This window comes from Rhagoletis zephyria, unplaced genomic scaffold (assembly GCF_001687245.7).
Source record: "Rhagoletis zephyria isolate East Lansing unplaced genomic scaffold, Rhagoletis_zephyria_1.1 Rzeph_scaffold_03328, whole genome shotgun sequence".
Taxonomy (NCBI): Eukaryota; Metazoa; Arthropoda; class Insecta; order Diptera; family Tephritidae; genus Rhagoletis; species Rhagoletis zephyria.
Genome location: NW_016160411.1, coordinates 28,240 through 40,037, shown reverse-complemented (window position 1 = coordinate 40,037; position 11,798 = coordinate 28,240). Strand labels below are relative to the sequence as shown.

The 11,798-nt window shown below is 33.4% G+C and overlaps 1 protein-coding gene across 1 annotated transcript in view; it reads left to right on the top strand.

The window, feature by feature from the left end:
- Positions 1-2,235: 2,235 nt before the first annotated feature.
- LOC108368807 (collagen alpha chain CG42342-like) overlaps positions 2,236-11,798 on the top strand; it is a gene marked incomplete at both ends in the record, with an annotated part of 37,773 nt that continues 28,210 nt past the window's right edge. Inside the window, one exon of the mRNA XM_017623723.1 lies at positions 2,236-2,333. Coding sequence (XP_017479212.1) covers positions 2,236-2,333 — 98 coding nt within the window. The remainder of the gene's footprint in view (positions 2,334-11,798) is intronic.

Genomic DNA, 11,798 nt, shown 5'->3' with positions numbered 1-11,798 from the left:
GTAAAGAAATAAATGTGTACCAGCATGCTGGTAAGTTACATGCTTCGAGTCTGATGGTACAATCACTTGATGGAGCCAGCAAGCTTGTATCGTATATTTCCCCAATTATACAAAAAGTGGTTGGATAAAATATTAGCTTTTTTCCCAGAGTTCATTTTTTTTCTATACAATTACTTTTTGAAAATGTTTGCGTGTATACTTATATATGTATATGTGAGTAAAAAATTTTAGCTACCATTTTTAGCCACAACGACTTTTTTAGCCTTTTTTTTAAAGGAATTGGGCTACCACTAAAAATTATTCGCGGCAACACTTCTCTGCACGTTCAGCTACAGCGAGACATACGAATTTGTTTTCAAATGTTCAACTTTAGTCACATTTCTTACAATCGGTGTCTTTACCAGCGAAAAATCCAAATAATAACTTGGTTGAAAAGAGCATTGGGCTATTGGAACAAAGTAAGGAAAAATTGGGACGAAATTTTTTTTTGTGTACTCAGACGACTGGTAAAATATATTGAAAAATTTTAACAAATTGTTTTTTGCGATTGGGATGAAGAAAACTATTTGTGCATTCATACGATTGGGAAACGATTTGCACCTAATTTTGGGCAAATACCCAATCCTGTGACACTACCTTTATGGATGACTAAACAGTTATGTTCTCAAAAAAAAAAATGTGTTTCAAACTCTTTGATACATAATTCAACAATATTTTTTTATTATGTATTTTAAACAAATTCACAATGAGTATCAATCACATGGCAATATTCGAAGGTTTTGACAGCAGCTAAGGCAGTAATAAAAATTGCCAGTGCAACAACTTGAAATATATTTTCAAAAGCTATTAGGCCTCTTTCAGTTGCAGTCATAGCTTTGAATTTTCATTTCTGAAACTGACTCCGGAGAAATAACAAAAAGACCTTTCTGGGTGTTAGAACGAGAGAGTAAAATTTCACTGTTTTAATTTGACAGCGAAATGCACGGAAAAGTTGGAAATTTTTCCAGTTCGTATGCTTATGAAAACCCACTAAAATTTTAATGTATTACCATTTTTACGGTAGCAGCAAATAAAAATGTATTTATTTTTAAAGAATACCATGACTCAAAATTAATATCGATAAGTGTCACTTGTATGAGATTGCAATATGTGAAGAGTTTGTGTCAGCTGTCATATATTGCACTGACTTTTATGTATGCACATAAAAGCTTATCAATGATAACTGCTATACATATTAGCACATTCAATAGCCATATATGGCAAGGTTGATGCATTTTTTCAAATCACGTTGATTTTTTGCACATTCGTACAAATTCAAGCACTTTTAGGGTGAAAATTTCTTGTAATTGGAATTTTGGACTGTTGAATTTTTGCAGTTAAGTTGGAAGTTTGATCAACCATATACTACAATTGTTTACAGTTGATGTGCCAATAATTTTCTACGTGCGTGCATATCGTCGTTTCTACAAAACCGCGTAACTGACATTTGCTGCCAAAAATTGGATTTGCTTACACAAGCTCTTTGCTCTGGCCTTATCCATTCGTTCTGAAATATACTAGCTAGAAATGCGATTGCTTTATAGAAAAGACAACCATTTTGAAATTTGAGTGTTTCTACCCTCTAGAAAATAATTTATGCAACATCACATATGCGGTTTTGCATTTTATTGATACGCGGTTTTGTACTTTAAACGACGATATATGTATGATAATTTGTTTTCGATATGCTTGCAAATGTAACGGGCATTGCTATTGTGCTCTGTCCTTCTTATTAAGTAGTTTTGAAAATATGTAATTGAAACAATGTAATTAATTTTAAAAGGCTTTTTTACTGATCTAACAATCATTTCTGAAATACATTTGCATGTATATGGATACAGGAGTTGAGTAAATTACAGTCTTAGCCTAGAGGATTAACTGTAGCAAAAACCTCTGTGTTGTACATTCATACATACTACATATATGCCTCATATCTCAAGAAAACTCTTGACATACCTACCTTAATAGTTCAGCTCTATAAAGACTGCGATTTGACCATAAATAATAAACGAAATCTCAATACTTTTTTACAACATTTCATAAATCTAAGCAACACTTTTCGGTATTAGTAGTATGTAGTGCACTTATGTTTATATGTACATATGTACATATATATTTAGAATACGCAAACACAAGCCTTAAAAGCAAATGGAATGCAAATTTATACATTTACTAAACAGCACATCTTTCTTCTAGGTCCTCCAGGCGTACCTGGCGAACGTGGTGAGGTGGGGCCAGCTGGACCAGCTGGTCCGCCCGGCGAAAAAGGTCCACGCGGCAAACGTGGCAAGCGGGTAAGTAATCTAGCAGCCAAAACATTCAGTTGCAAAACTTTATAATCAAATTCCTTCAACGCTTTGCTTTGCTTTGTATTTGCAAACACAGCACACAATTGTATCCAGCGTCTGGGTTGTTATTACGCCGCTTAAATACGTTGGGGCGTATACGCAACCAATCTCAAGACGCTGTCGATGCAAATGTTAACATACTACTAAACTAAGGATAAAATTATGTAGATAGAATGTAAATATTTGCAAAGTAGAAAACACTTTAAAGTACACATATATATGTATATATATAACGCTTGAAGTAGCCCAGGAGTATTGGATGAAGTACCTAGAATTCGTTTGTAGGTAGCTGCCAGATTTTGTATTTTTTAAATATATGTACATACTATAAGCACCTATGCATGCATTATGAATACAACTTACTTATGTACCTATTTAAATATGTACTTAGAATTTTGAACATGTATATATATATGTTTGGATGTATACAGGAATGATAAATAGTAATAACGCGGTTTTTTGTATGTTTATGTGAGACTGTTTCTGTTGTTGAATAAATTTATACACTTTTGTTTACGCATTTGTATTTGTGCAAGAGTATGTTACAGAATCTGAAGTACATTAAATTGTGTTACAAAGATTTTTAAATATGACAAAGCCTGAATCTGAGTTACCACCACACTCCTTATATAACCTCCTATAAATGTGTGTGAATGTGTGTACACGATTTCGATAACTCTTTTTGCCTCGGAAAAGTAATGTCTCAGAGGTGGTCCCATACTAATCTGGTTAAGATCCGATCAGAGGAACATGAGATATATGTATATATATATATATATTTTTTTTTATATGAGAATTTAAGTCGGTTTTTTTTGCTAAAAATTACTTTTCCTAATTTTTGCACAAAGTTTGAAATTTTGACATACATGGGTTTTGCTAGATAACGAGCTATACTTTTATAAAAAAAAAAACAATAAAATTAAATACTCTAAAGCGAAATAGTCAAAAAGAGGCTAAAGTGTCTCTTCCCTATTGATGTTTTCACCACTGTATATTTTTTTCATATTTCTTTCACACGTAATAGAGAAATCTGCTTTGCTCTTCTTATTTCTTGAAACATGGCTCTGAATAACCTTAGTTTTAAGCCTATGTCTTTTATTAAAATACGACGACCTCACTTAAAAAAAAAAAAATCAGTTTTCTCAACCAAACGCCGAGTTCCGAACGTACACATACAATTATTTTGAAGTTAATTCAACCTTTAGGTTCGATTTTATAATACTTGTTGTTAACTTCATTATTCTCCAAAGTATTCTCGTAGATTGTGTTCTCCATACATGGCAATTTTCGGAAATATGTTGCTTTGTTCGTCATATCAAAATCCCTCCCATTTTGTGTAACGCCCGCATATAAATTTCGAGAGCAATTACACGGCCATTAATTTGAATACAAACTTCCAAAATTTTGTTCTCATAAGTACTGCCTTCAACCTTCAATTATATGTACGACTACATGCCCTAAAAGTGTTTTAAATTATCTATTTTTTTTGCCGACAAAAAAATTAAAAGAAACGTCCGAATGCTAGGAGTTGCCCATATCCATGTACGCATGTATGAAACTAAGAATTCTATTATATTTCTCAGCATCGTGGTCTTCTTTTGCATCTTGAATACCTGTTAAGCCTAACACTTCTGCCACACGTTGCTAAGCTAAAGAAATATAAATCATCCTATCTTAGCGAGCGCTAGGCATGTGTCCCCATTACCGAACCAGCTAAAATCTAATTTACAGGTGTATATACATACATATTTAAGGATTCAAACATTTGTTGCATACATATTTAAAATTTAAGTCCACTTTCACGTGGTAGCATTTACCCGTACGTGCATGCATTCGCACTAGTAATAATCATTAAATTCCCTGACTACTTTCCCCATCAACTCAACTTGCTAAGCTTGCACATTTTTCTATCGAACTTCTTTAACCTATCTTCGTAAATTATTGGATAATGTATCCAGCAATGAAATTATGTGTACTCGTTAACGTAATTGTCGTACCAGTTGCCGCGGCATTGTTGGGATCATATTTTCCATATATTTTTTTCTTTCTTTTCTTTTTTCGTACGTATTATTATGCAGCACGTCTCTTACAGAGGTCTGAGTCAAGCATACTCAAGATTTGCAGCAGAAACATAACCTACTATTTATTCTAGCTCGTGTATCAATGGTTGAAGGACGAATGTTGCCAAATGTGCGACATAAGAATATACATATGTATGTACATGTGTGTATATATTGTGTATATGAAAACTTTCGCGCACGTACAACGGAACAGTGACTATGAAGGCCATTCATTCATTCAGAAATGTGGTTTTTGCTATTGTTTACTAACGGTTGTTTTATTGTTTGATTGGTTGCAACCACTACTAAGGATTTTCAAAATTTAAATAAAACACAGGTTCACAAAAAAACATCAATGTAATCCAGAGGAAACTACAGTGAAACCCGCTGTCCTGGAAAATTATCATGGAATGGTTGATTGCCATTCTACTATATTCTACTCTCTGTATTTTTTTTTGGGAAAATATGTGTAATTAATGTCGACTTTTGCAACAGATTTATAGAAATTGAACATCTATTTATTCTATTTAATGCTTTGACACCATTAATGAAGCCTTTACTAGGTAAAGTTCATTGTGTTTTGTTGTAGTAGTAAGTGGTCAAGGTAAAAGCCTAAAGACCAAAACATGTATTCTGAATTTACTAGCTTCTGATGTTGAGCCTGGCCGGTTTTCTGGAATCCCTAGGTTCATGTAATTCAACTATGTTCTTACTGGTGCATACTTAGATATACATACATACATATCCCACACCACCTTCAAAAAGTGCACAACTCAAAAATAATGGAGTTCGACTTTTTTTGCATAAGTCGAAATGATTTATTTAGACTTATCTCCAATGAATGGAAGTATTTGTTTCCTCATGATTATATTCTCCAATTAGAAAACTACTGTTATACCCGCCTCGTTTGAAGTTGGTATGTGATATAAACAAATTAGAGACACTAAGGGCGAGGCCACGTAAGGAGCGGCTAAGCGATGAGTGGCCTTTACTCACTTCAGTAGTATGCCGTATATTTTCATTTTAAGCCGCTCACCGCTCAGCTGCTCATTGCGTGACCTCGGCCTTAGGATGATGGTTCCGCTTGCAGAAGTCCCCGTAAGTGGGGAAAGTTTCTGACCGCAATTCACCCAATCCCAAAAACGATTATTTTGCATCCGGTTGAAGCAGCTCACAGCCTTTCGATGTTTACACCATGTATCCTCTGCGCACCAACCCAACACCAGTTCGGATGCGAGCAGGCGAAACCACACCTCTGTTGAATCCATATTCCTTTAATGACGACCACGGGAAACGACTAAAGGACCATTATTCAAGGACATCCACGCCCTTGATGAGGAAGCTGCTTCTGCCCGGCTTATTGATGTTCTCGTGAAGGCAAAGGCTGGCATCAGCGCCCTCCAAGAAATGAAATGGATGGGACAAGGCAAGCAAGTATGTGAAGGAGCGTGAACTCGTGATGTGAAGTTTTGTATTTATGACTTTTACTGGTACCCAAAATGTATTTCTATAAGTGCTTGTAAAAACAGTTTAAAATAAGTTTGAAAAATAATTATAAAACTGAATGTTTTTTTTTATGAATTGTTTTATAAAAGCAATTCAGCTTAGTAGAATGACTATTTTCTTGAGTCACTGTAGTGAATACTTTATCGTTTTTATCTGAGAATGTTTGTATATAAATGTATATATACATATGTATGTACATCGTTAAGACTTTATTACACAACCTCGGTGAAAATCTAGAGAAAGCAATGAAGGAAATGTGTGACAAAAATAATAAAAACAAAATCGCTATCTATGTACAAGCAATAAATTGGTGGCATTCCATTGGGAACTTCAAAAGCAAACTATGTACATACATACATACAAATATGCAACTACCGTAATCTCAGCTAAATTATCGTCAATGTTTTGCGTGTGTACGAAATAACTGCTATATTACACCTGATGTTTGGCGCATGCTTTATTCCCACGGGCACTATCTAGCCACATACTTAGTAAATATTAACAGATTAATTTGCAATTGATGAGGCTGAATTGGTGCAGAAGTAATGCAAGCCACTGAGGGCATTGGCGCAAACTTGACACCACTGCAGACAGTACGCCAAATATTTTTGGCGAGCTTTAGCAGTCAATTAGAAGAAGTGAAATAAAATAAAGAACTGAAAGGAGTTTCAACTTTGGGCTTTTTAACGGTCCTTTTCTTATATTCCTGTATAAATGTCAAACAGCAAAATTACTCTCTGAAGTGAGAGTAAAAAGCGAGTACCAATAAAAAGTAAGGACACTAAAGCAGCATTTTTCCTGTAAAAACGTCAACCAGTGATCGCCTGACACTTTTCATGATTTTAAAAGAAGAAAAAGTTCAAGATCTTGCAAATTCATTCTCTAAACAACTCTCCGAAAATCGCTCTCAACTATAGGATTTTGGAGGAGGAAAAGCTGCTCATTCTAGACTCAATTTTTCAAGAAAAAGTTCGGCAAAAAGGGGATCAATAATTCATAACAGTATTTTGAGATAATTTTAATTTGTTTTTCTCCCATCGACATCATGCAAGGTGTGTATGGAGGATTCATATTTCTGGTGGCTGTTTCGAAACCAGACAAATGCAGAAATGAACGAATGAATAAACAACTTTAAAAATTACCCACATTGCTTATATTTTCTATCTAGTTTTTTAAACTTTTTACTTATTAGTGGAAAAAATGTGCATCAAATTCGCTCTGATGTGCACCGCATGCGTTCAACTAAGAAGTTTCATACTTTTAATCCTAGAAGTTTTTTTCGTGTGTATGTGTGTACTTGGGTTGCGTATCTCTTAACTGGCAGTATATAACTGCTTAACATTTTTATTGGAACTTGGGTTTTGAAGCAAAAAAACATTCATATCTGTCAACATTTCAAATGCTAAAACAAAAGAAAAAATTGTTTAAATCGGTACTTATGTATGTATGTGCTTACATACGTATGTATGTATCGGCATAAATAAGTATGCAAGCACGTTGTTAACAACAGCTTCAAAGGCATGAGCATATCTCGCGCAAAACATCAACAATAAATTGATAGCAATCGATGTTGCAACATACAGTGTTTATTAGTATGCAATACTCATTGTAAAGGAGAATTCGTGAAAAATTTTAGAGATCGGATAATTTGAAGCACCGCCATTCAATAGAAAGTTTACTTTAGTTTTTCTATTTGGTTGTACCTTATAAAAAATTTATAACGATTACCTGTCTCTTTCGTCCCGAAAATGAATGAAGGATACCTAAGGTTTATTTAGATTAAATTGTACATTGTACATACATACATACGAATGCATAATACGCGAAAACTTTTCGCCACATCAGATCTGTACTGTTCGTTCGATTTTACAAAATGTGGTATAAAATTAAAGGGCTCGGCCTGTGGATGTGCAATAACTTCTTATTTTTTCAAAAAGAGTTGCCACTTATAAAAATTTTATTCAAATAATTTTTAAAGTAAATCAATTATTACACTATGCGCATCGATCGAAAATGTTTTGAAAAGGCTTTATTTCTTAATTGTAGGTAGATGGGTTGCCACCTGNGTTGTAAAGGAGAATTCGTGAAACATTTTAAGAGATCGGATAATTTTAAGCACCGCCATTCAATAGAAAGTTTACTTTAGTTTTTCTATTTGGTTGTACCTTATAAAAAATTTATAACGATTACCTGTCTCTCTCGTCCCAAAAATGAATGAAGGATACCTAAGGTTTATTTAGATTAAATTGTACATTGTACATACATACATACGAATGCATAATACGCGAAAACTTTTCGCCACATCAGATCTGTACTGTTCGTTCGATTTTACAAAATGTGGAATAAAATTAAAGGGCTCAGCCTGTGGATTTGCAATAACTTCTTATTTTTTCAAAAGGAGTTGCCACCTGATAAAAATTTAATCCAAATCATTTTTAAACTAAGTCAATTATTACACTATGCGCATCGATCGAAATTGTTTTGAAAAGGCTTTATTTCTTAATTGTAGGTAGATGGGTTGCCACCTGTTTCAAAGAGCAAGTTCGGCTTAAATAAAGGCAGAAAATTGAAATGTATATCCTGACGTGGATGTCAGACGAAAGAGGTAGTAGTTTGAAAATATTTTGCATAGGGTTACCACCTTGTTACAAAGTTAGATTCAAGATAAGCAGTAAGTTAAATGAATTACTTCAATGTGAATATAAATCAAAATTGCTTTGAAGAAACTTAATTTCCAAACCGTATGTAGAAATGTTGCCACCTGATTTTATAATTACATACATTCAATTTTAATTAGAGGGCTAAGATAATTTAAATATGTATCGCAATACAAGTGTCAGAGGGAAAAGGTTTAACGAGGTTTTGGTTTAAAAATAATTTGAACAGGATTGTCATCTATTTGAAAAGTCGAGTTAAATTAAATTATATGAAATATTAAAATATTGGCGTCAAACAAAAGAGTATTAATAAAAATTAAGTTTCAGCATTTATAACATTAAAGAGGGTTCCACCTGTGTAAAAAGTTAAACTCAAGGTATTTAATAAGTCAAATAAATTATTAAAGTATAGGTATGAATTGACATTCCTTAAAAACGTTTTTTTTTCTTAATTTTATTTAAGATGGCAACCCTCTTGTTGTTTGTTGTGTTTTAGAAATTAAATTCAACTTGAATTATGTAATTTAAATATGTAACGCAAAATGTGTGCCAGTCGAAAAAGGTTTACCCAGATTTTTGTTTTAAAATATTTTGAACAGGGTTGCCACTAGTTTTAAATTAGAATTTAATTAAAGTATGCATACGTTAAATGAAATATTAAAATAGGACGTGGAACGAAGGTGGTAAGATATTCTTGGTTTGAATATTAATAATATTAAAAAATTTTGCCACCTGTTTAAAAATGTTAACTCAAATTATTTAATAAGTTAAAGCAGCTACTAAAAAATAGGTACCAAATGAAATGTGTTTAAAAAGGCTTTATTTTTGAACTGTATTTAGGAGCATTGTCACGTATTTAAAAAATCAAATTTAACTTAACATTAACATTCATCAGCCACATGAAATATGTTCGTATCACAATATCATGCGCAAGAGATTTTTTTTACTTCTTAACTATATTTAGGAGGGTTGCCAACTATTTCAGAACTCTTAGCTAACTTATGCACAAATCCGAAGACGAAGGTAAGGCGAAGACGAGCACGAACACGAAAAAGATACTAATACGGGGAAATAAAAATGAAACGTAGTAGTGATACACGTCATGGCATATACATATCTATTTATAAGCTGATGGTACATATGATTGAAATTAATGTGGATCTGCTTCTCTATTGCCAAGCAATAATATTATGAAATTCATATTGATTTATTAAATTCTATTCAATACAATCAAAACGGATATTTCATGCACCGTTTTTAACTCGAACGGGATCTTAGTAATATCACGTGTTCTACGTTTAAGTGCAGCGGCTGTAGCTCCGACATAGCCTGCAGGTCATGACGAAGGCGCTGGACTGATCTTTTTTTAGTTTTTCGCTCTGACATCAGGATTTTTATTGAATACTGTAAAATTTCAAGGGAATGATTTTTAAAACAAAACAAAAAATAATATTTAAAAAAGTCAGTACAATGTAACACAACAACATAAATAACTAAGAGAGAAATTTTTTTAGAATTAAAAAGAAAAATGGTTCACAAGGGCGAATAGATATTGGAAATGCCCCTTTTATAATAAAATATCCTTGACTAATNAAATGATTTTTAAAGCAAAAAAATATATTTAAAAAAATCAGTGCAAAGTAAAACAACAACATAAATAACTAAGAGAGACAATTTTTTAGAATAAAAAAAAAAATCACAATGACGAATAGATATTGGAAATGCCCCTTTTATAATAAAATATCCTTGACTAATAAAGTTAAAAGGAGGAAATCGGGAATATTGACATGTATATATTGGGCCGTAACATATAATTTTTTCTAATTTCCAAGGATACGCAAGGATACACTTTTTAAATTATTTCGTCCTTGTGCTACAAAAAATTAGTTTCGGTAGTATATTGGCTTTTTTGTATGTTAAATAGTGTTTTCATCATTTGCTTCACTGTGCTTAAACGTGCGATCTCTATAGCAAAACCTTACTAAGCGAGGGCTCAGGTGTTGGTAACGTCAGCGTGCTCTGACAAATACGCGCTTTTATCATAGAAGCTGCAGATGCTACCAGTCATAAATGCATATACATATTAATATTGATATACATATACATACATACATATATCTCGCATGTGACATGAATTTCAATTGTTTCATCTTTCACGCTGACGCTTTAGTTTTATTATAGCGATTTGCATTTTTTAAAACATAAGCATGCTTAAGTATGAATACATACAAGTGTACATTTCACTTGTTTGTACATTTTTTATTTATTTTGATTTCTCGCTATTTATTACGTATTTATACGGTTGAACTGTATCACATGGCTGCGAAGTCGAGCCACACTGCTTAACGCATCAATGATCATTTGTTGGCACGTAGGATTCCGGCTTGATTTGGCTTCTAAATATACGCACATTAGTGCATTGGCATTTGTGGACATGGTTGTTGTATTTGCTGCAGTTGTTGCTGGTGTCTATATTCGCATTATTGGCACTTGTGCTGCAAAATCGCTTTTCGTTCGCCGATTGGCAGATGCTCAATAACTACGCTGCTTGCCGCTGCATATACCTATATATGTATGTATACTCCTTCTTCGCGCGTATTCTTACATACGAAATAAAGAGGGATTTCTTTTTGGCCTTAGCGCCTTTTATTGGCAAACAGTTGTTCGCTGTCTTATTGATTGTCCTCATTATGAATCAAATAATCTTCGCATGGAAAAATATAAAAACAAATCCACTGAACCAAGGCAATATAATAACAATAAAAACACAATCAAGTCAAAAGCATAAAACTGGAACGAATGTGTGCACCCTTGGATGTTTTTTGAAGGAAATCTGGCAATAAGAAGAGTTTAGCCGAAGGACGTCCAACAAGAAGGCACGTTTGCTTCACAACTTGGCGGCGTTGTGATAGCGGAAGTCAATTCCTACACTTATATTAACTCCATGTTTTGCTTTTAACACTAGCAAATATGAAAATAAAAACAAGAAAGCTAATAAAAATCCGCATGAAGCCCAAAGGGAAGACAACGAGATTGCGTGCGTAAAAAAAAGTACGTACTCGTAATGTAAACATGCAACATAAGCCGCGCTTTCACAAGAACTTCTACATGCCAACAACTAAGAGTTCCTTCTCGTAAATGATTCATAATCCATTGAGCACAATTATAAAGCATACTCACTTCCAGAT